We start from the raw sequence: 19,860 nt of genomic DNA on the forward strand, positions 1-19,860 counted from the left end.
GAAGGAACAGATAGCAATACTCGTATTGTGTCCAGAGCCAGGAAGCAGAAAGTGAAAAGGAAGTAGGGCTAAGCAGGAAAACCTCAAGGTTCACCCCAGGGGCCTACTGCATCCATGGATACTGTAGCTTTTAAGGATTCCAAAACCTTTCTGAACATCACCATTTGTTCAAACACATGAGCCCATGGAGAACATTTCACATTTAACCATAGTCGTGACAATGATGTTCCAGTACTGCATCCTGTGGCCCAGCCCTTTCTCCTCAGGCTTTCTAGCACTAGACTAATTTTTATCATATCATATGACCTTTGAAGTTAAATTAAAAAGAAACATAACCCGAGAGTTGTTTAAAATTAAAAAAAAAAAAAAGGGCTGGTGAGATGGCTCAGTGGGTAAGAGCACCTGACTGCTCTTCCGAAGGTCCAGAGTTCAAATCCCAGCAACCACATGGTGGCTCATGACCATCCGTAACGAGATCTGACTCCCTCTTCTGGAGTGTCTGAAGACAGCTACAGTGTACTTACATAAAATAAATAAATAAATAAAATAAAAAAATTTACAAAAAAATGAATTAGCCGCTGGTGTTCACTCTTACCACCATTCTAAAGGTTATAGCAGTGACCACAGGTATTGTAGCTATGGGGAAATGTTCAGAGAGTTGTTAGGTCCTAGAAAAAGGAATTTGGAGCAGGATATCTGTGAATAGTTGTAGAAAGAGAGACAGTTCCTGAAGGAAGAGGGATCCTCCAAATATAGAATTGGGCAAGAGTGTTGAGAATAAAAGGATGTTGGAAGACCAATAGCCTCAGCCAGGAATATGTGACAGATTTTGGCACGATCTGTAGCTCCCCTCCACCACTTCGTCTGTTCATATGCTGGGCAGTTTTCTTGTTTATGTTCTTTCCCTTCCATGAGTTCCTGATGGTAGAGAAAGATATTCAGTCCTTCTCTGTCATTTAAATATATATATATATATATATATATATACACTAAATATTTTGTTTCTATTTCTATATATTACGTGTGTCCATGTATGGGTATGTTTGTCCACTGGAGCCAGATAAATGGGTTATGAGTATTCTGAAGTAAGTTCTATGAAAGAGCAATACCTGCTCTTAACTGCTGAGCTACCTCTCCCCCTAATGCTATGCTGGTATTGATGTTTTTTTCACCCTTCTCTCCTTCCACATAGCCAGCAAATCCCGGATAGAACTAGATACTATTAAAATATACAAAAGATTTAAACTAAGAAACAATTAAAGAGAAAGTTAAAAGAATCTGTATAATGAAATCTATAAGAGACCTGCAGTGCCAAAGTATAACGTTACTCATCTAACCATTATTATGGCACCTTTGAAATATTGGGGGTTGAACCTAAGGCTCCAAAAATGCATGGAAAAGGCTGTACTACTGAGCTATCTTTCCCCCCTATTTTTATCTTCGGATTACATTTAACTCCATTCTCTTTTACATCAATCTCCATTCAAATAGGTGAAATACAATCCTACATGAATGGGAGAACCTTACTTAATTTTTCTTTCATTCACTAAAATCATTTTATTCTGTCAAATAATATTCTAGAACTATATACAACAAATGAGAACAATTATTTTTAATTCAATATTTTTTATTTATTTACATTCCAAATGTTATCCCCTTTCCCAGTTTCCCCTCTGCCAAGCCCCTATCCCTTCCCCCTTACCCTGCTTCTTTGAGGGTATTCCCCTACACACCTACCCATTCATGCCTAACTACCCTAGCATTCCTATACACAGAGGCATCAAGCCTCCACAGGACCAAGGGCCTCCCCTCCCATTGATGCCAGATAAGGCTACATCAGCCTTCATTCCTTCTCCTAACTCCTCTATTGGGGTCCCTGTGCTCAGTCTGATGGTTGGATGTGAGCATCTGCATCGGTGTTGGTCAGCATCTGGCAGAGCCAGATTATTAGGCTCCTGTCAGCAAGCACTTCTTGGCATCTGCAATAGTGTCTGGGTTTGGTTTCTGCATGTGAGATGGATCCCCAGGTGGGGCAGTCTCTAGATGGCCTTTCCTTCAATCTCTGTTCTACTCTTTTTCCCTGTATTTCCTTTAGAGAGGGGCAATTCTGGGTTAAATATTTGGAGATGAGTGGACGCCCCATCCCTCAATCAGTGGGGCATGCTGAACTTCTGAATATGATCTTGACAGGTTCTCCCTCCCCTTTGAGGGGTATTTCACCATGGGCTCCTGGGAGGCTCTTGCTTTCCTGGCATCTGGGACATTCTGGTTGCTACCTCCATTTACCCATTCCCCATTGCTACAAACTTCTGTTCAATTTCCTGACCCTCTTTAAATCTCCCCTATCTCCTCCCATACCTAATTTTCCCCTCCCCCTCTTCTCTTCCTCCCAAGTCCCTCCCACCTACTTCCATTGTTTATTTTATTTCCCCTTCTAAGTAAAAATAAAGCATCCACTCTTTGGTCTTTCTTCTGTTTGAGCTTCATGTGATCCATGTGTTGAATAGTGGTTATTCCACACATTTTGTCTAATATCTACTTATCAGTGAGTACCTACAATGTGTGTTCTTTTGTGACTGAGTTACCTCATTCAGCATATTTTCTAGATCTATCCATTTGCCTGTGAATTGCATGAAGTCATTGTTTTAATAACTGAGCAGTGTATCATTGTGTAAATATACCACATTTTCTGTATCCATTAATCTGCTGAGAGACATCTGCTTTCTTTCCAGCTTCTGGCTATTTTAAATATGGCTCCTATGAACATAGAAGAGCATATGTCCTTGTTAAATGTTGGAGCATCTTTTGGTTATATGCCCATGAGTGGTATGTGGAGAGCCGTGAGCAATTGCCATCATGAGCCTCCTCTGTGCCTAACTGGTAAACAAGTAATGTGCGCAGGTGCAAGAGTAAATTCATGCCAAGTCACTGCCCATCCCGGGGCGTGGTGATGAGGCTCTGGGAGAGCAGCCAATCAGGTGTGGACATGCCACATTAAGGTGTATATAAGCAGCGCCTTTTTGGTGCTTGGGGTCCTTCCTCTTCATGTTGAAACTGGTGTAATAAAGTTGCTGCAGAAGGATCCGGTTTATCACGCGTGTGTTCTTGCTGGCGAGACAATAGCACGTGTGAGAGTGGTATAGCTGGATCCTCAGGTAGTACTATGTCCAATTTTCTGAGTAACTGATAGACTGATTTCCAGAGTGGCTGTAACAGCTTGAAATCCAACCAGCAACAGAGGAGTGTTCCTCTTTTTCTACGTCCTCACCAGCATCTGCTGTCACCTGAGATTTTGATTTTAGGCATTCTGATTGGTGTGTGGTGGAATCTCAGGGTCATTTTGATTTGCAGTTACCCGATGACTAAGGATGTTGAACATTTCTCTAGGTACATCTTGGCCATTTGGAATTCCTCAGTTGAGTATTCTACATTTAGCTCTGTTTCCCATTTTTCATAGGGTTACTTGGTTCTCTGGGGTCTAACTTCTTAAGTTCTTTTTATATATTGGATATTAGCCCTCTGTCGGATATACAGTTGGTAAAGATCTTTTCCTAATATGTTGGTAGCCATTGTCTTGTATTGATAGTGTCCTTTGCCTTATGAAAGCTTTGAAATGTTATGAGGTCCCATTTGTTGATTGTTGATCTTAGAGCATAAGGTGTTGGTGTGCTGTTAAGGAATATTTCTCCTGAGCCCATATGTCCGAGGCTTTTCCTCACTTTCTCTTCTATTAGATTCTGAGTACTTGGTTTTGTGTGGAGGTCCTTGGTCCAATTGGACTTGAGCTTTGTACAAGGATATAAGAATGGATCAATTTGCATTCTTCCATATGTTGACTACCAGTTGAACCAACAACATTTTTAAAAGTACTGTATTTTTTCCACTGGATGGTTTCAGCTTCTTTGTCAAAGATCAAGTGACCATAGGTGTTTAGATTCATTTCTGGGTTTTAAATTCTATTCCATTGATCTATATAGCTGTCCCTGTTCCAAAACCATGCAGCTTTTGTTTTCGTGGATTTTTGTTGTTGTTGTTGTTTTTATTTTTTATTTTTATTTTATTATTATTATTTTTAAATCACTATTGCTCTGTAGTACAGCCTGAAGTCAAGAATGGTGATTCCACCAGAAGTTCATTTATAGTTAAAAATAGTTTTTGCTATCCTGGGTTTTTTTGTTATTCTAAATAAATTTTAAAATTGTTCTTTCTAAATCTATGAATACTTGATTTGGAATTTTGATGGAGATTGCATTGAATCTGTAGATTGCTTTTGGCAAGATGTGGGCATTTTTACTATATTAATCCTGTCAATCCATGAGTATGGAAGATCTTTCTGATGCTTTCTTCAATTTCTTTCTGCAGAGACTTGAAGTTCTTGTCTTACAGATCTTTTTCTTGCTTAGATAGAATCACACCAAGGTATTTTATATTGTTTGTGAATATTGTGAAGGGTGTTGTTTCCCTAATTTCTTTCTCAGCCCATTTATCCTTTGAGTATAGGAAGGTTACTGATTTCTTTGAGTTAATTTTATATCCAGCCACTTTGCTGAAATTGTTGATCATCTGTAGTTCTCTGGTGGAATTTCTGGAGTCACTTAAGTATAATATCATATCATCTGCCAATAGTGATATTTTGACTTCTTCCTTTCCAATTTCTATCCCTTTGACCCCCTGTTGTCTAATTACTCTAGCTAGAATTTCAAGTACTATATTGAATACATAGGGAGAGAGTGGAAATCATTGTCTCATTCCTGATTTTAGTGGGATTGCTTCAAGTGTCTCTCCATTTAGTTTGATGTTGGCTACTGGTATGCTATATATTGCTTTTATGATGTTTAGATGTGGGCCTTGAATTACTGATCTTTTCAAGACTTTTAATATGAAGGGATGTTGAATTCTGTGAAATGCTTTTTCAGCATCTAATGAAATTACCATGAGTTGTTTTTTTATCCTTTGAGTTTGATTATCTAGTGAAATATGTTGTTGTATTTCAATATATTGATCCATCCCTGGGATCAAGCCTACTTGATCATGGTGAATGACCATTTTGATGTGTTCTCTGATTCCATTTGCAAGAATTTTATTGAGTATTTTTGAACCAATATTCATAAGTGAAATTTGTCTGAAGTTCTCTTTCTCTGTTGGGTCTTTGTGTGGTTTTGGTATCATTGTAATGGTGGCTTCAAAGAACAAATTGGGTAGTGCTCCTTCAGCTTCTATTTTGTGGAATAGTTTGAAGAGTATTAGTATTAGGACTTTTTGAAGGTGTGATATATATCTGCACTAAACACAACTAGTACTAGTGTTTCTCTTGGTCAGGAGGCATTATTATTATTATTATTATTATTATATTTTCTTTATTTACATTACAAACGTTATCCCCTTTCCTAGTTTCCCCTCCTAAAATCGCCTATTCTCTCCCGCTTCCCTTGCTCCCCAACCCATCCACTTCTGCTTCATGGCCCAGGCATTCCCCTATACTGGAGCATAGAACCTTGACAAGACCAAGGTCCTCTCCTCTAATTGATGACCAACTAAACAATCCTCTGCTACATATGCAGCTAGAGACACAAGTCTCTTCATGTTTTCTTTGATTATTGGTTTAGTCCCGGGAGATTTGGGGTTATTGGTTAGTTCATATTGTAGTTCCTCCTAGGGGGTTGCAAACCCCTTCAGCTCCTTGGGTACTTTCTCTAGCTCCTTCATTGGGGACCCTGTGCTCCATCTAATGGATGACAATGAGCATCCACTTCTGTATTAGTCAGGCACTGGCAGAGTCTGTCAGGAGACAGCTATATCAGATTCCTGTCAGCAATCTATTTTGGCCTCCACAATAGTGTCTGGGTTTGGGGGTTGTTTATGGGATGGGTCCCCTGGTGGGGCAGTTACTGGATGGTCATTCCTTCAGTCTCTGCTCTGAACTTTGTCTATGTAACACCTTCATGGGTATTTTGTTCCCCATTCTAAGAAGGATTGAAGTGTCCAAACATTGGTCTTCCTTCTTCTTGAGTGTCATGTGTTTTGCAAATTGTATCTTGGGTATTCTGAGCTTCTGGACTAATATCCACTTATCTGTCAGTGCAAATCATGTGTGTTCTTTTGTGTTTGGGTTAAATCCGTTTGCATGATATACTCCAGATCCATCCATTTGTCTAAGTATTTCATAAATTCGTTGTTTTTAATAACTACATAGTACTCCATTGTATAAGGGTACACCATTTTCTGTATCCATTCCTCTCTTGAGGGACATCTGTGTTCTTTCCAGCTCCTGGAATAATCATTGTTGATTCCTCTTATTTTTGTTGTTAGAGGTGGAATTATGTTTGTTTGTCTATCTTCATTTTAGTTTGTTGAAAGAAGATTACTTTCTTGCTTTTTCTATGTTGTAGTTTCCCTCCTTGTGTTGGAGTTTTCCATTATCCTCTGTTTGGCTAGATTTGTGGAAAGATATTGTGTAAATTTGATTTTGTCATGGAATACCTCGGTTTCTTCATGTATGCTAATTGACAGTTTTGCTGGGTACAGTAGCCTGGGCTGATGTCTTTGTTCTCTTAGTGTCTGTATGACATCTACCCAGGATTTCTATCTTTCATAGTCTCTGGTGAGAAGTCTGGTGTAATTCTCTTAGTTCTGCTTTTACATGTTTCTTGACATTTTTCCCTTACTGCTTTTAATGTTCTTTCTTTGTTTTGTGTATTTGGTGTTTTGACTATTATGTGATGGGAGAAATTTCTTTTCTAGTCCAATCTATTTGGAGTTCTTTAGGCTTCTTGTATGCTTATGGAAATCTCTTTCTTCAGGTTAGGGAAGTTTTCTTCTATAATTTTGTTGAAGATATTTACTGGCCCTTTAAGTTGAGAATCTTCCCTCTCTTTTATACCTATTATCCTTAGGTTTTATCATCTCATTTTGTCCTGGATTTACTGGATATTTGGGGTAGGAGCTCTTTGCATTTTGCAATTTGTTTGATGGTTATGTCAATGTTTTGTATATCTTTTGCAACTGTGATTCTCTCTTCTATCCCTTTTATTCTGTTGGTGATGCTTGCATCCATGACTCCTGATCTCTTTACTAGATTTTCTATCTTCAGGTTTGTCTCCATTTGTGATTTCTTTATTGTTTCTATTTTTAGATCCTGGATGGATTCGTTAAATTCCTTCACCTCTATGGTTGTGTTTTCCTGTAATTCTTTAAGCGACTTTTGTGTTTCCTCTTTAAGGGCTTTTACCTATTTACCTATATTTTCCTGTATTTCTTTAAGTGAGTTATTTATGTCCTTCTTAAAGTCCTCTCTCATATTCATAAGATGTGATTTTCAATGAGATTCTTGCTTTTCCAGTGTGTTGGGTGTATCCAGGGCTTGTTGTGGTGGGACCACTGTGTTCTGATGATGCCAAATAGCCATGATTTCTTTGCTTATGTTCTTGCCCTTGCCTCTTACCATCTGGTTATATCTGGTGTTAGATCTTCTTGCTGTCTTTGACTATGGCTTGTCCCCTCTGTAGGCCTGTGTTTCAGCAGTCCTGGGAGACCAGTTGTCAATAAGAAGAATTTGGGTATAGAGGGCTGTTGCACCGTATCAGCTCCAAGTACAGGTTGAAACCTCTCCTTTCCGAGGCTTTTCATTGGTTCCTGTGTCCTGAGTGCTCTGGACGGGTCTCTCCTGGGCCAGGTATTTGAGCAGAAGTGGTGGTCTTATCTGTGCTTCCAGGTGTGTTAGCACTCCTGGGAAACCAGTTACCTCCCAGTGGGACCTGGGTATGGAGAACTGTGGCCCAGTGTCAGCTCCTGGGTGCAGATGGAAACCAGAAGGATTCTGTCCCTGGCTAAGAACATCTTGAAGATTAAACATTTCTAAACTTGGTTTATAAAACTAAGACCTCTGTGCATGGGAAAGGCACATTGTTTTGGATCTTATGTTTCTATTGCTGAATACAAAGAACATGGTGACTTGTAAAGAAAAGTTTCTTCTACTAAGAATTCTATCCATCTTACTTTTCAACAGATTTTTTCAATAAGACTGAGTTGGAGGCTTTTGAAGTAGATCTGATTATTTCTTTTATTTACACTGAGAATGGGGTGTATTCCTTGTAGCTATGTGATATAGATTAAAGTCAATGTTCCCATTCTCAATAGCATGTAAGTAGAGTTTAGTCTATTCTGACTTTCCTAAAAAATTGCAGCCTGAAGCTGGGGGAGAAGAAATGCTTCAACCAAATGTTAATAATCATGATGATATTTTTGATCTTCACCTGAGAGTAATTTCATCCAGACCCTAAGGTCTGAAGACTCTTTCCCTGCCACATCCAGATGAATATACCTGCCTCTCTATCCTAGCTTAAAGGAATAATTCTTTGCTCCTACTCCTTTTTCTCTTCATATTTGTTTTGAAATACTGGAGTGAATTATGTTGCTAGCTCTAATCCTGGATGCTCTTTGCTTTGAAGAAACAGCCTTGAAAATTCCTGGGTAGTATACAGATCATCAACTTTAAGTACTTATTGGAGGGGAGTGCTGCCCAGTGCTTACCAGCTTCGAGTGAAGGGAGTGTATTTTGAATGCATCCAATGCTCCTCCTTGAGGACCAACACTCTTATGCCCAGTGCTGTTTAGCATCACTGATGAGCTTGCAGGCCCATTTGACCACCCACACATGCCCATTATCTGAGTATTTCCACAGCAACAATCCACAGTGGGATTCTCTGCTGTGAACCAGACCCTGCAAAATTAAGAAACTGACTTCTGACATGTTCTTTTATTCATTTAATTCTTTAATGTCTGCATCTGCTGTAATTACAACACATTTCAATTATTATGAAGACACAACTGTAGGGGGTAAAGTGGGATTAGAATAATTGGTAGACTATAGAAACACAGAAATGGGTTTCAAATGCTTTTGTGAAAAAGCTATCTGACCACAAGAAGATGAATGCAGTTGGCTGATGATTAATGGTATAAGACTAATGAAGGCAACCTAACTGATTTCTAATATGTGACCATCATTGAAACAGCTTACATTAATCAGCTTGCCTTTTTGAAGACTTTTGAAATGTTTTGTTCTTTGGTCTCTAAGGAAACCATATAGGAATCAAATTTGACCTTAAACTGCATAGAGAAGTAATATGAATTTTTTAAAAGAGGAACATAAAGTACACATAATCATGGATTAATCGGCAGAACATTGCTGGACAGAGTCTCAGTAGTTAAGATCAGTTGCTGATCCTAGAGGGGACCTGAATTCCTATCATTCATGCTGGAAAGCTCACAACTGCAACTATTGTACCAGGGATCCAACAGCTCTTCTAGCCATTGCAGGAATTCACAATTACAAGCATATAGTCACAGGCACATATACATCAACATAATATAAAGGTCTTGTAGAGCATCACTTCTCTGGTCATTTGGAAATTAAAACGTTTATTAAGAGTGGTCCTGTGTATCTAGTCTGTTATGGAAACTGGACAATGGGGCTTAACAGCAAGCAGCTATTTCCTGATGGTTTTTATAGAAACAGAGTGTGTGTTTTTGTTGTGATTTATATTTTAACAAATGGCTTTCTTTGAGTTGGTGCAAACTGAGGATTTTAGGAGAGGTGGCTACCTATTAACAGCATATCTGTACGAATGACTGCTCTATAGCACAGACACTTGGGCAAACACTTAACTACTGTGCTTATTTCTTTAGACAGAAGAGCCTGTCATGTTAATGTTTACAAGTGACTTTTAAAATTTTCACCAATCAATAGAGAACCCTAATGAATGGTGGTCATTAAGAATGTATTAACAGATGGGCTTCATTCCAGAGGAGCACCAACCTTACCTATTTAATTTTTCTTATAGAAGTCATAGAAGTAAGCAAAGTAGATAAGAATGCCTGATCTATTCTATGTGAAAATGAGGGGATTCATTAGGCCTTCAGGATTTTATATAAAGGGAACTTTCACTGTATTGTCTGTGGTTGCTATGGGAACTGAACCTTGGCAATAACCCCATATTTTATCTAGTAAGTCCACTGAAATACTGATTGTCATGCAGTTTAAATGGCCTCCTGTTCAGGCACTATGCCACCTTATCTTAGTTTTGTCCAGTTAGTTCAATCTCCAAGCTGAGACTATTTCCTACTTGGATTTCTTTACTATCATCAAATAACAAAATAAGAAATACATGTACATGCCTGGAAAATTTGCACAGTGCATAAAGTTCTTGCTACACAAGAATTAAGATCTCCTACACCCATTTAATTGATGGGTGGGGATGACAGATCACATTTGATTCCAGAATGAGTGATGTAGAGAAAGATGTCTAGCTAGATTATCAGCATCAGCCAGTTCTGGTTCCAATTGAGAGATTTCTACTCAGTAAAGCTGTAAACACTGAGAGAAAACACCAGAGATCAACCTCTGGCCTTTGCATGCATATACAAATATATACTCATGCCCTCAAGCACACATCTACTATATGTACCCATATACAAGCAAAAACTCATACACACAAATTCACAAACTACATACATATTAAAGCACATATATATACATATACACACGCATATATATATATATATATATATATATATATATATATATATATACAGCTGCTGTGTGAAGGTGCTTCAGCCAATGACTTCTACATATACAACTCTGGCCTCTCAGTATTCTATCACTGGCCACCTTGTATCTGTCTAAAATTTGAATGTGTTTAAATAGATTTTACAGCTCCTTATTTCATGCTCCGAGGTTATACTCATATCAATTCCTGTTGTGATAAAACACATGACTTCCAGAGCAATTATAAAATACAACGAATGGTACAAACATTTTTAAATGTTCACCTAGTCTTTTTAAAGCTGAGAAAATAGCACAGTGCTTGCTTAGCATTTATGATTTCCTAAAGTTGAACTCTCAGTAGCACAATGAAACATCAAAACGATGTCTCTGTTCTCTCACTTAACTACCATAAATATATAAGAATTTTGTTCTTACAAGTCTCATTACCTATAAATACCAACAACAATGATAGCACCAAAACAAAACATTTACTTTGCATATTGCATGTGTAACACATGCATGTGAATGTAAGAGTGACTGTGCCTATGCAACTACATGTGGAAGGCATAGCAGGGCATGACTATCTTTCTCTATCACTCTCTACATCACTATTTGAGACAGTGTCTCTCACTGAACCAGAAGCTTCCTGTTAGGCTAAGCTGGCCAGCTGAGCTGATAGATCCACTTGTCTATACCCCACAGTACTGGGGACACAGGCAAAGTCAGACATGCTTAGCTTTGTACCTGGTGCTAGAAAATTGAACCCAGGCCTTTGCAAGTGTTGTTGCCTACTGAGCCATGCCCACATGGAGTGTTTCACTTACTAGCCTGGTGTTTACTAGGAGACTTCCTCTTATTCTTTCATTCAGATGCACTTCTTCATTTTAGTTGCCTCTGTACTCCACTATGGGTATACCACTATTTGTACATTCCCGGTGATGGAGTGTAAATCCATGATAGCTTTTAGTTATATTTTTACATTTTTAAATTGTTATCCTTGCTGTAACTTTGTAGAAGCTTTTGTAAATGCTTTCTGGATCTTTTTTTTTTTCCCAAGTAGATTTATAGGTCAAGTCTATGCTTTGAAAATGCAGCCACAGTGCTAGCACCTCACTAAGGTATTCAAATAGCAGAGGCAGAGGAAATAGAAAAAGACTTCAAAGCTTCTGGTAGTAGCAAGGAAATTTTGTTCTGAGAAATTACATTTTAGATGAGAGATATATTCTAAATGACTGTTGAATTGAATGATTAATCTTCTAGTGGCCTAAGATAATAGGACACTGGATGTAGAGCCTTTGGGATTTTATCTTGTTTCTACCATCCCCTTGCTTCCTGGCTGCCCTGATAAAAGCTTTTTCACCATGATGGACAGAAACCTTGATGGTCAGAAAGAGACACTGAAATATATATTACTCCTTTAAGTGATTATCTGCAGTATTTAGTTACAGCGACAAAAAGCAAACACATTGAATATGGTTTAAGATTGCGCAGAAACATCAGGAAGGAGAGAAGTGTTTATTGTGATTAGGGCAAGATTAGGATTCAGGATCAAAAACAGGGTCCAAGGTGGTGTTTGCTATGTAAAGTCTTGTGGCATGAGGGGGCTTTTATATGTAGAACACATGATTAGTAAGGTCTCTTGTTTATATTAAGTGATGAATCTACTACTGTGGCACATACCTGTTGTCCTAGCACAAGGTAGGCAGAAGCAGACGGAATTTTTGTGGGCTCATGTCCATCCTTGTTTATATAGAAAGTTCCAGGATAGTTCAAAATCCATAGTGAAACTCTGTTCAATGTGATTTAGCCTGTATTTTTCTGTGCCCCAGACTTATATGGATCTATATAGTAGCTAGTAATAGCAGAGCTAGAGAGAGAAGAAAATGGAGGATTAGTAAGAAATCTAAAAAGTGATTCTTTAGCAGTTTCCCACAAGATAATAATTGAATAAATCTTGTGATTAACATTTAAGCACTAAAATGAGAAAATAATCATTATAAATTACAGATCAATAGAATGTGCACACCACAGATCACAAAATATCAGTTAATGCGAGAGAGAGAGTCAGAGAGAGACATAGAGAGACAGAGAAAAAGACATAAGACATACAGACAGACAGAGGGGAGAGAGAAAGAGAGAGAGAGAGAGAGAGAGAGAGAGAGAGAGAGAGAAAAGAAAGAGGCAAAAGAGATATCAGTCTATGGAAAAAACAGAATTATTTCCCTTAGCTGAAGGATCAGGATTTAACAAAAGTGTTTGCAATTTTACTTGTTATCTGAAAAGATAATAGAGGCAGTCTTCTTTTTGGAAAAATAGTTATATTGAGGGCTGTTTCAGTTGGTAATATGCTTGCCTTGCAAGCACCAAGTCCTGAATTTAATACTCAGTGTCCATGTGCAAAGATGCTAGGTTTGGTACCTAGTAAGTAAACCTCATTCTGGGGATCTAGATTGATCACTGGGGCTCACTGACTGGCCAGCCTAGCTATTTGGCAACTTCCCGGCCTGGTATAGAATAAAATAAATAAAAGTAAATAACCATAAACAAGCAACAAATAAAACAAAACCAAACATGATGGATGTTACCTGAAGAACATATATACACATGTTCACACACACCTGTTCAAATTCATGTACATGCACATACAAACATGTACACATAGGTGCACATACATCTCCATCAAACTCACTTATATGCACACATATTACATATGCACATACACCTCTCCCATACTCCTTCTCAGGCACATACAACCACATGCACATATGTGGACATAGACGTCATCCACATTCATATGCATGCACACACATCATATATGTATACAGCTCCTTCATACTTAGCCTCAAGCACATAAATCCATAAATCCAGGCACACATATGTACACATATATCTCTCTCACACTCACTAATACTTGCACAATCACCCAGAAACACACAACGTGATAGTATATTTCTTTTCTTCCTTTCTTCCCCTTCCTTCCTTCCTTCCTTCCTTCCTTCCTTCCTTCCTTCCTTCCTTCCTTCCTTCCTTCCTTCTTTTCTTTCTTTCTCTCTTTCTTTTTCTTTTGTTTTTCCCCAAATTATTCTTTTTGTTTTAAATTTTTATTGGATATTCTCTTTATTTACATTTCAAATGTTATCTTCTTTCCCGGTTCCTCCCCACTTGCCAGGAAACCTCCTATCTCCCCCTGCTTATATGAGGGTGTTCCCCTACCCACCCACCCATTTCTGCCCCCTGTGGGATATTTTAAGTTGCCTCATACTCAGATATTCTACTTCTGATCTACTTTGGGACAATAACTTATAAATACTTAGGTTTTGGGAGCTGAACAGTAGAATTCAAAATTGCTAGAGCACTTAAAAGCAGGCATTCTTTTTTTTTTAATTCCCTTTACAACCCTTTTACTGCCCCTTCCTGATTACACCCTCCTACAATGCATTTGATATAACTGCAAATATGTAGGCATGGACTCATGATATGAGAAAAATACATAAAAAGAGTATATTCAGATACAAGGCAGGATACAAAATGGGAGAGAAGTGCTAGCAGAGAATTTTGAAAGCTGTGCTTCTCTACAGTGTATGGGAGATATGAGTTGGGGAGAATGGGAAGTAGGGAAGTAAAGTGCCTTACTCTGGTTTGGGTGAAAAGACTGCACACTAGTTTGCAGTCATAACTAGAGAAAGTCTTTGAGATGGCATTCTTGAAAGCCGTCTGAAAAAGTAGAATTGCCTTTCATGTTAATTGAGGGGGCATTAGTCTTTAGACTGTACTCTGCTTCTATGCATTAAGGTAGTTTCCTAGCTACTCCCAAAAAGAAACATAGGCAGTAATCTCCAGGACTGTTAGTTTTTTTTCATTTCCTTTAAAAAGCAACAATACTTTCAAATGTAAGTTTCAGCACTTTGTGCCAGAATAAACATTCCATTCCATAGAATATTCCCACTTCCATTCAGCTGTCTGTGTGATAACACTGAAGCTTTAACTCAAAGGTAGAATTCAGCTCTGAGGCCACCACTCCACAGTAGCAGAAGCACACCTCTATGGTTCTCATATCACTTAACTCTGACAGTTATAGGACTTTAGTGGATTCATTTCCCATTGTTGCTGGCAAAGCTTTTGATTGCCTCTCTGTTTTAACTGTCTTGCCATATTAGTGTTTTTCTTTTTATTACTTCCCTTTAGGTGTTTGCCAAACTACTGTGAACATGGAGGACATTGTGACCAAACCTGGACTACCTTCTACTGCAACTGTAGTGGTACTGGTTACACTGGAGCCACCTGCCATGACTGTGAGTATATACAGTGTGCCCAGAGTATATGGGCACAACTCCAGGAATACAGTGTAGGGACCCTGACAATTTCTCATTGTTTGGTCATTGTTTATTCCTTTAGCATGAATTATCAAATAAGATGCAATATCTCAAAAACTGAGACAGGCAGGAGAAAAGCATAGAGACAAGACATGACTTTATGGAATTTATGAGAAGAGGAAAAAGTGAAGTTAGATATGTGCTAAAGTGAGAGAGAGAATGGAACTACATGTATGTAGGGAGCTGTGCAACAAAAGGCATTATGAGTTGTACTGTTGCAACATGTAACTCATATACATCACTGGTCCAAATGATAAGCAGCATGATGTCATAGCTATTTTCCTACTGCTATGATTAAAAAACACTGTGACCAAAACAACTTAATAGACAAGAGGTTTATTTGGGTTTGCAGGTCCAGAAGGGTATGAATAATCATAAATGAGGAAGACATGGCAACACATAGGGAAGGCATGGTAGAAAGAAAAGAAATCCTAACAGATTATATTTTATTCACACTGAGGAAACAGAATAAATAGGAAATGAAATAAAATTATGTAGCTTCAATTCCTGCCCACAGTGGCCTTTACTGAGGATCTACCTCCTAAAGATTCTGCTACATCTCTAAACAGCACCACAAGCCAGAAACCAATGTTAGACAAATTTATTGGAGACACTACAAAGTACCTCACGTTGGCAGGCCATCTTATTCACACTGTCCTCATTATGGCAGAGGTGACTTCATCTGAATGTTGGCCATAGGAAGGAAATACAGGATGAGGAAATAAGACTATGTTTTATTCAAACACTTTCCCTGAAAATGTGTATAAGTATTTTTCTGCTCACATTCCATTGGCCAGATATGTATGTCACCTCCAATGGAAGTGAGACTACAAAGCAAGAATTGGCTGTAAATATTGTTGAATATCTGTCAATGCTGAGCATTTGTGAAGCTTCAGGTTGAAGCCCTAGGCTGATCTTGTCCAAGTTATAGAAAAACTAAAAACAAAAAACAAAAAAAAAAAAAAAAAGAAGAAGAAGAAGGATTCTTAGAGTAATGGAGGAAGTGGATCCACAAATATAATGTTGTCCTGTGGAGAAATTGTAAAGGACCCAGGAGTTAGAGTGCAACACTGCTGATAGAAAGAGTGAGGAGACAGGAGAATGGGACTGGGTCAGGACATCTGCAGAGGAGATATATCCATTTTCCTGTGGTTAGCATAAATCCAGACTGAAAATAATTTTATCATATGTATGAAGTGTTAGGAGCGGGTGTGGCGGCAGTCCCAAAGGCGCCAGGGACTGCAGCTAAGTCATATGACTTGCACCTGACTTCCTCATATAAGACACAAACATCTTGAGTGCTGCGCAGGTGTACCAGGATACAGGTGAATCCAATTTGGTGGAGATTTGCCCCTGCTGCCCTGATTAGCTGAAGCTGCGTGCCTGGTGAGGTGGCGTGGCCTGCTGTGCGTGGATGGGAACTGAGAGTATAAAAGAGTGAGAGGCCCAGGGTTCGGGGGAGATATAAAAACAAGGGAGAGATATAAACAAGGGAGATAAAAACAGGGGAGATATACAAACAGGGGAAATATAAACAAGGGAGAGATATAAACAAGGGAGATATAAAAACAAGGGAGATATAAACAAGGGAGATATAAACAAGGGAGAGATATAAACAAGGGAGATATAAACAAGGGAAATATAGAGAAAGAAGAAACAGGACTGAATAAACGTGTGCAGAAGGATCCTGTAGCAGCGTCGTTCTTCCTGGCCAGTTGAGTGCGCGCAAGAATGAAGTACATTTTCTTTAGCCATTCCTCTTCTGGCAGAGGCCTTGGAAAGCTACTATGAAAGATGCAGCAAACAACACTGATGGGGAAGTGTTTATGGGATACTAACTTGTGATTCTTTGGGTAAATACACAGGAATGGTGTGGCTGAATTATCTGGTTGGTCTATTATTCAATTTTCATGCCATCTTCTCTCATTTGTTGGTCCTAGATTGTATTAGATGCATGAAGATAAATGAGATTTGATGCACAACGATCAAAGATACATGTCATGGTCCACAAAATGTGATTTCCTTTTGTGGTGTGTGTGTGTGTGTGTGTATATGTGTGTGTATGTATAAGTATGCATATATGCTCATTTGTACTGGTGTTCGTGGAGGCCAGATGATGATTTCAGTGGTCAATTTTCTCTTTCTGTTTTTTTTTTTTTTCCTGAGATGGGGTCTAACTTGGAGCTTACTGTTTTTGATGCAATCTGTGGTTAGCAAGACCCAAGGACAGGCTCTATCTACCACCTACTTCTGAAATTACAGGCACACATAATTCTTGCTTAGCTTTTATATGAATTCTCAGGACTGGATTCAGGGTCTAATATTTGTACAGTGCAAGCAATTCCAACTGAGCCATCTTCCCACCACCATAAGCTGTATTATTTACATGATTACTCCTAAGAACAGGCACTGGGTCAAATGTCACGATGATTTGAAAGGTCTTATTTCATGCCTCCCTTTCTCTAAAAGTTTTAGGACAGTGTATACTTCACAGTTTTTTCTGTGACTTTCTTTTCCCTTTTTTGCTTCTAATGGGTGAAACTATTTATAATATCTTGCTGCTCAACACTTTAGGATTGAAATGGAGGTCATTATTTATGCTCTTGGGAAGTCTCCAATATAAAGTGCTTTGTTTTGTTTTGTTTTTCAGATGACTGGTAGAGCAGAAGAATAATTGTTCCTATAAAGTTGCCTTCTATCTTTTGACTCCTGCTCTTTAAAGCATATCTGGTTTCAGTAGTTATGGGTGTAATGATTGCTGTTGTCCTGCTAAATGAAAGGACAGTTACATACCGACTTCTCTCTGTCTCCTATGGAATGCCTGTTCTTGATCTTCTTAGCATCTGGTTGGTGACATTTACAGGAGAATGTTCAGGATCTCTCCACCAAGTTTCAAGCTCCTCTAATCTCTTCACAGTGTAGCTTGTTGACATCATAACAAAGCATTTTCAGGTCACTTTTCATCTTTACAAAATGGTGTCAGCTTTCTTCTCTAAAGTGATGGAGTGCTGCTTGCTTTGGTCAGTCAATACACAGTTATTGACTGGAGCATAAAAAGCTGTCTGGCTCTCAGACTTAACAGTCATCACAGGGCAGAGAGGCTTTGCTAGTTCCTTTTTAGGGAAACAGGCCATTTTATCACATTTGGATGATTGTACATAGTGAGGAAATTTCAACAAAAAATATTCATTTCAAATTATCTTTCATACCTTTATCTTAGGCTTAACTCATCTACTGATATTATTATGAGTTTCTTATTGAGATTATTATTCTTTACTCTCCATGCTAATAGCATATGGTTCTCAACTTCAAGTAGACAAGAGAAGGATGAGAAGAAAAATAGGGAGAAACAAAATGAGAAGAGGTAAGAGAAAATGGAGGAAAGGAAAAGGAGAGGAAAGAAGAGAAGGAGAAAGGAAGAAGAGGACAGGAATGAGAAGGAAGGATAAAAGAAATAGGATGAATGGAAGAAAGAAAAGGAGAAGAAATAAGCAGAAGATAAAGCAGTGTGTGTTCCTGTTGGGAACAAAATGGGGGAGCTGGGAGGCCCTGGGGAAAAAGGAGGAGAGAAATAGGCCATGTCCGCCAGAGTGCCTGTGCTCTGGGCAGGCAGATTTGGGAGGACTGCCAGGCACTTTCCAATCGGCCCCGGGTGGGCATCTAAACCTCTGACCCCAATCGTTGGGGGAGGGTGGAACAAGGGGCAGCCCCTGAATGGGGACCCCCAAGACAACACCCTGTTGCCCCAGGGTTATAGGAGAGAGGGATGATGGACGAGATTCCCAACACCTGCTAGAGTGCGCAGGGGATATTTTTTATTAGGTATTTTCCTCATTTACATTTCCAATGCTATCCCAAAAGTGCCCAATACCCTCCCCCCCACTCCCCTACCCACCCACTCCCACTTCTTGGCCCTGGCGTTCCCCTGTACTGAGGCATATAAAGGTTGCAAGACCAATGGGCCTCTCTTTCCAGTGATGGCTGACTAGGCCATCTTCTGATACATATGCAGCTAGAGACACGAGCTCTGGGGGGTACTGGGTAGTTCATATTGTTGTTCCACCTATAGGGTTTCAGATCTCTTTAGCTCCTTGGGTACTTTCTCTAGCTCCTCCTTTGGAGGCCCTGTGATCCATCCAATAGCTGACTGTGGGCATCCACTTCTGTGTTTGCTAGGCCCCGACATAGCCTCACAAGAGACAGCTGTATCTGGGTCCTTTCAGCGACATCTTGCTAGTGTATGCAATGGTGTCAGCGTTTGGAGGCTGATTATGGGATGGATCCTTGGGTATGGCAGTCCCCAGATGGTCCATCCTTTCGTCTCAGCTCTAAACTTTGTCTCTGTATGTCCTTCCATGGGTGTTTGGTTCCCAATTCTAAGAAGGGGCAAAGTGTCCACATTTTGGTCTTCATTCTTCTTGAGTTTCATGTGTTTTGCAAATTGTATCTTATGTCTTGGGTATTCTAAGTTTCTGGACTAATATCCTCTTGTCAGTGAGTATATGTCATGTGAGTTCTTTTGTGATTGGGTTACCTCACTCAGGATGATGCCCTCCAGGTCCATCCATTCGCCTAGGAATTTCATAAATTCATTCTTTTTAATAGCTGAGTAGTATTCCATTGTGTAAATGTACCACATTTTCTGTATCCATTCCTCTGTTGAGGGACATCTGGATTCTTTCCAGCTTCTGGCTATTATAAATAAGGCTGCTATGAACACAACCACTCTGGAAATCAGTCTGGCGGTTCCTCAGAAAATTTGACATTATACTACTGGAGGATGCAGCAATACCTCTCCTGGGCATATATCCAGAAGATGTTCCAACTGGTAAGAAAGACACATGTGCAGTGGATCTTGATGGAGCAGAGACTCTCTGTGGATTAAGAACTTTATTATAGAAATGCAGGGAGAAAGAGAGAAGGTACAAAAGGAGAGAGAGAGAG

General features: G+C 39.1%; 1 protein-coding gene across 4 annotated transcripts in view; it reads left to right on the plus strand.

The window, feature by feature from the left end:
- Cntnap5a (contactin associated protein-like 5A) overlaps positions 1-19,860 on the plus strand; it is a 902,587-nt gene that overhangs the window by 522,377 nt on the left and 360,350 nt on the right. For all 4 annotated transcript variants that reach the window (NM_001371013.1, NM_001077425.2, XM_006529775.4 and 1 more), the window contains one exon: positions 14,729-14,835. In NM_001371013.1, coding sequence (NP_001357942.1) covers positions 14,729-14,835 — 107 coding nt within the window. The remainder of the gene's footprint in view (positions 1-14,728; positions 14,836-19,860) is intronic.

The sequence above is a fragment of the Mus musculus genome, chromosome 1, assembly GCF_000001635.26.
Source record: "Mus musculus strain C57BL/6J chromosome 1, GRCm38.p6 C57BL/6J".
Classification (NCBI taxonomy): Eukaryota; Metazoa; Chordata; class Mammalia; order Rodentia; family Muridae; genus Mus; species Mus musculus.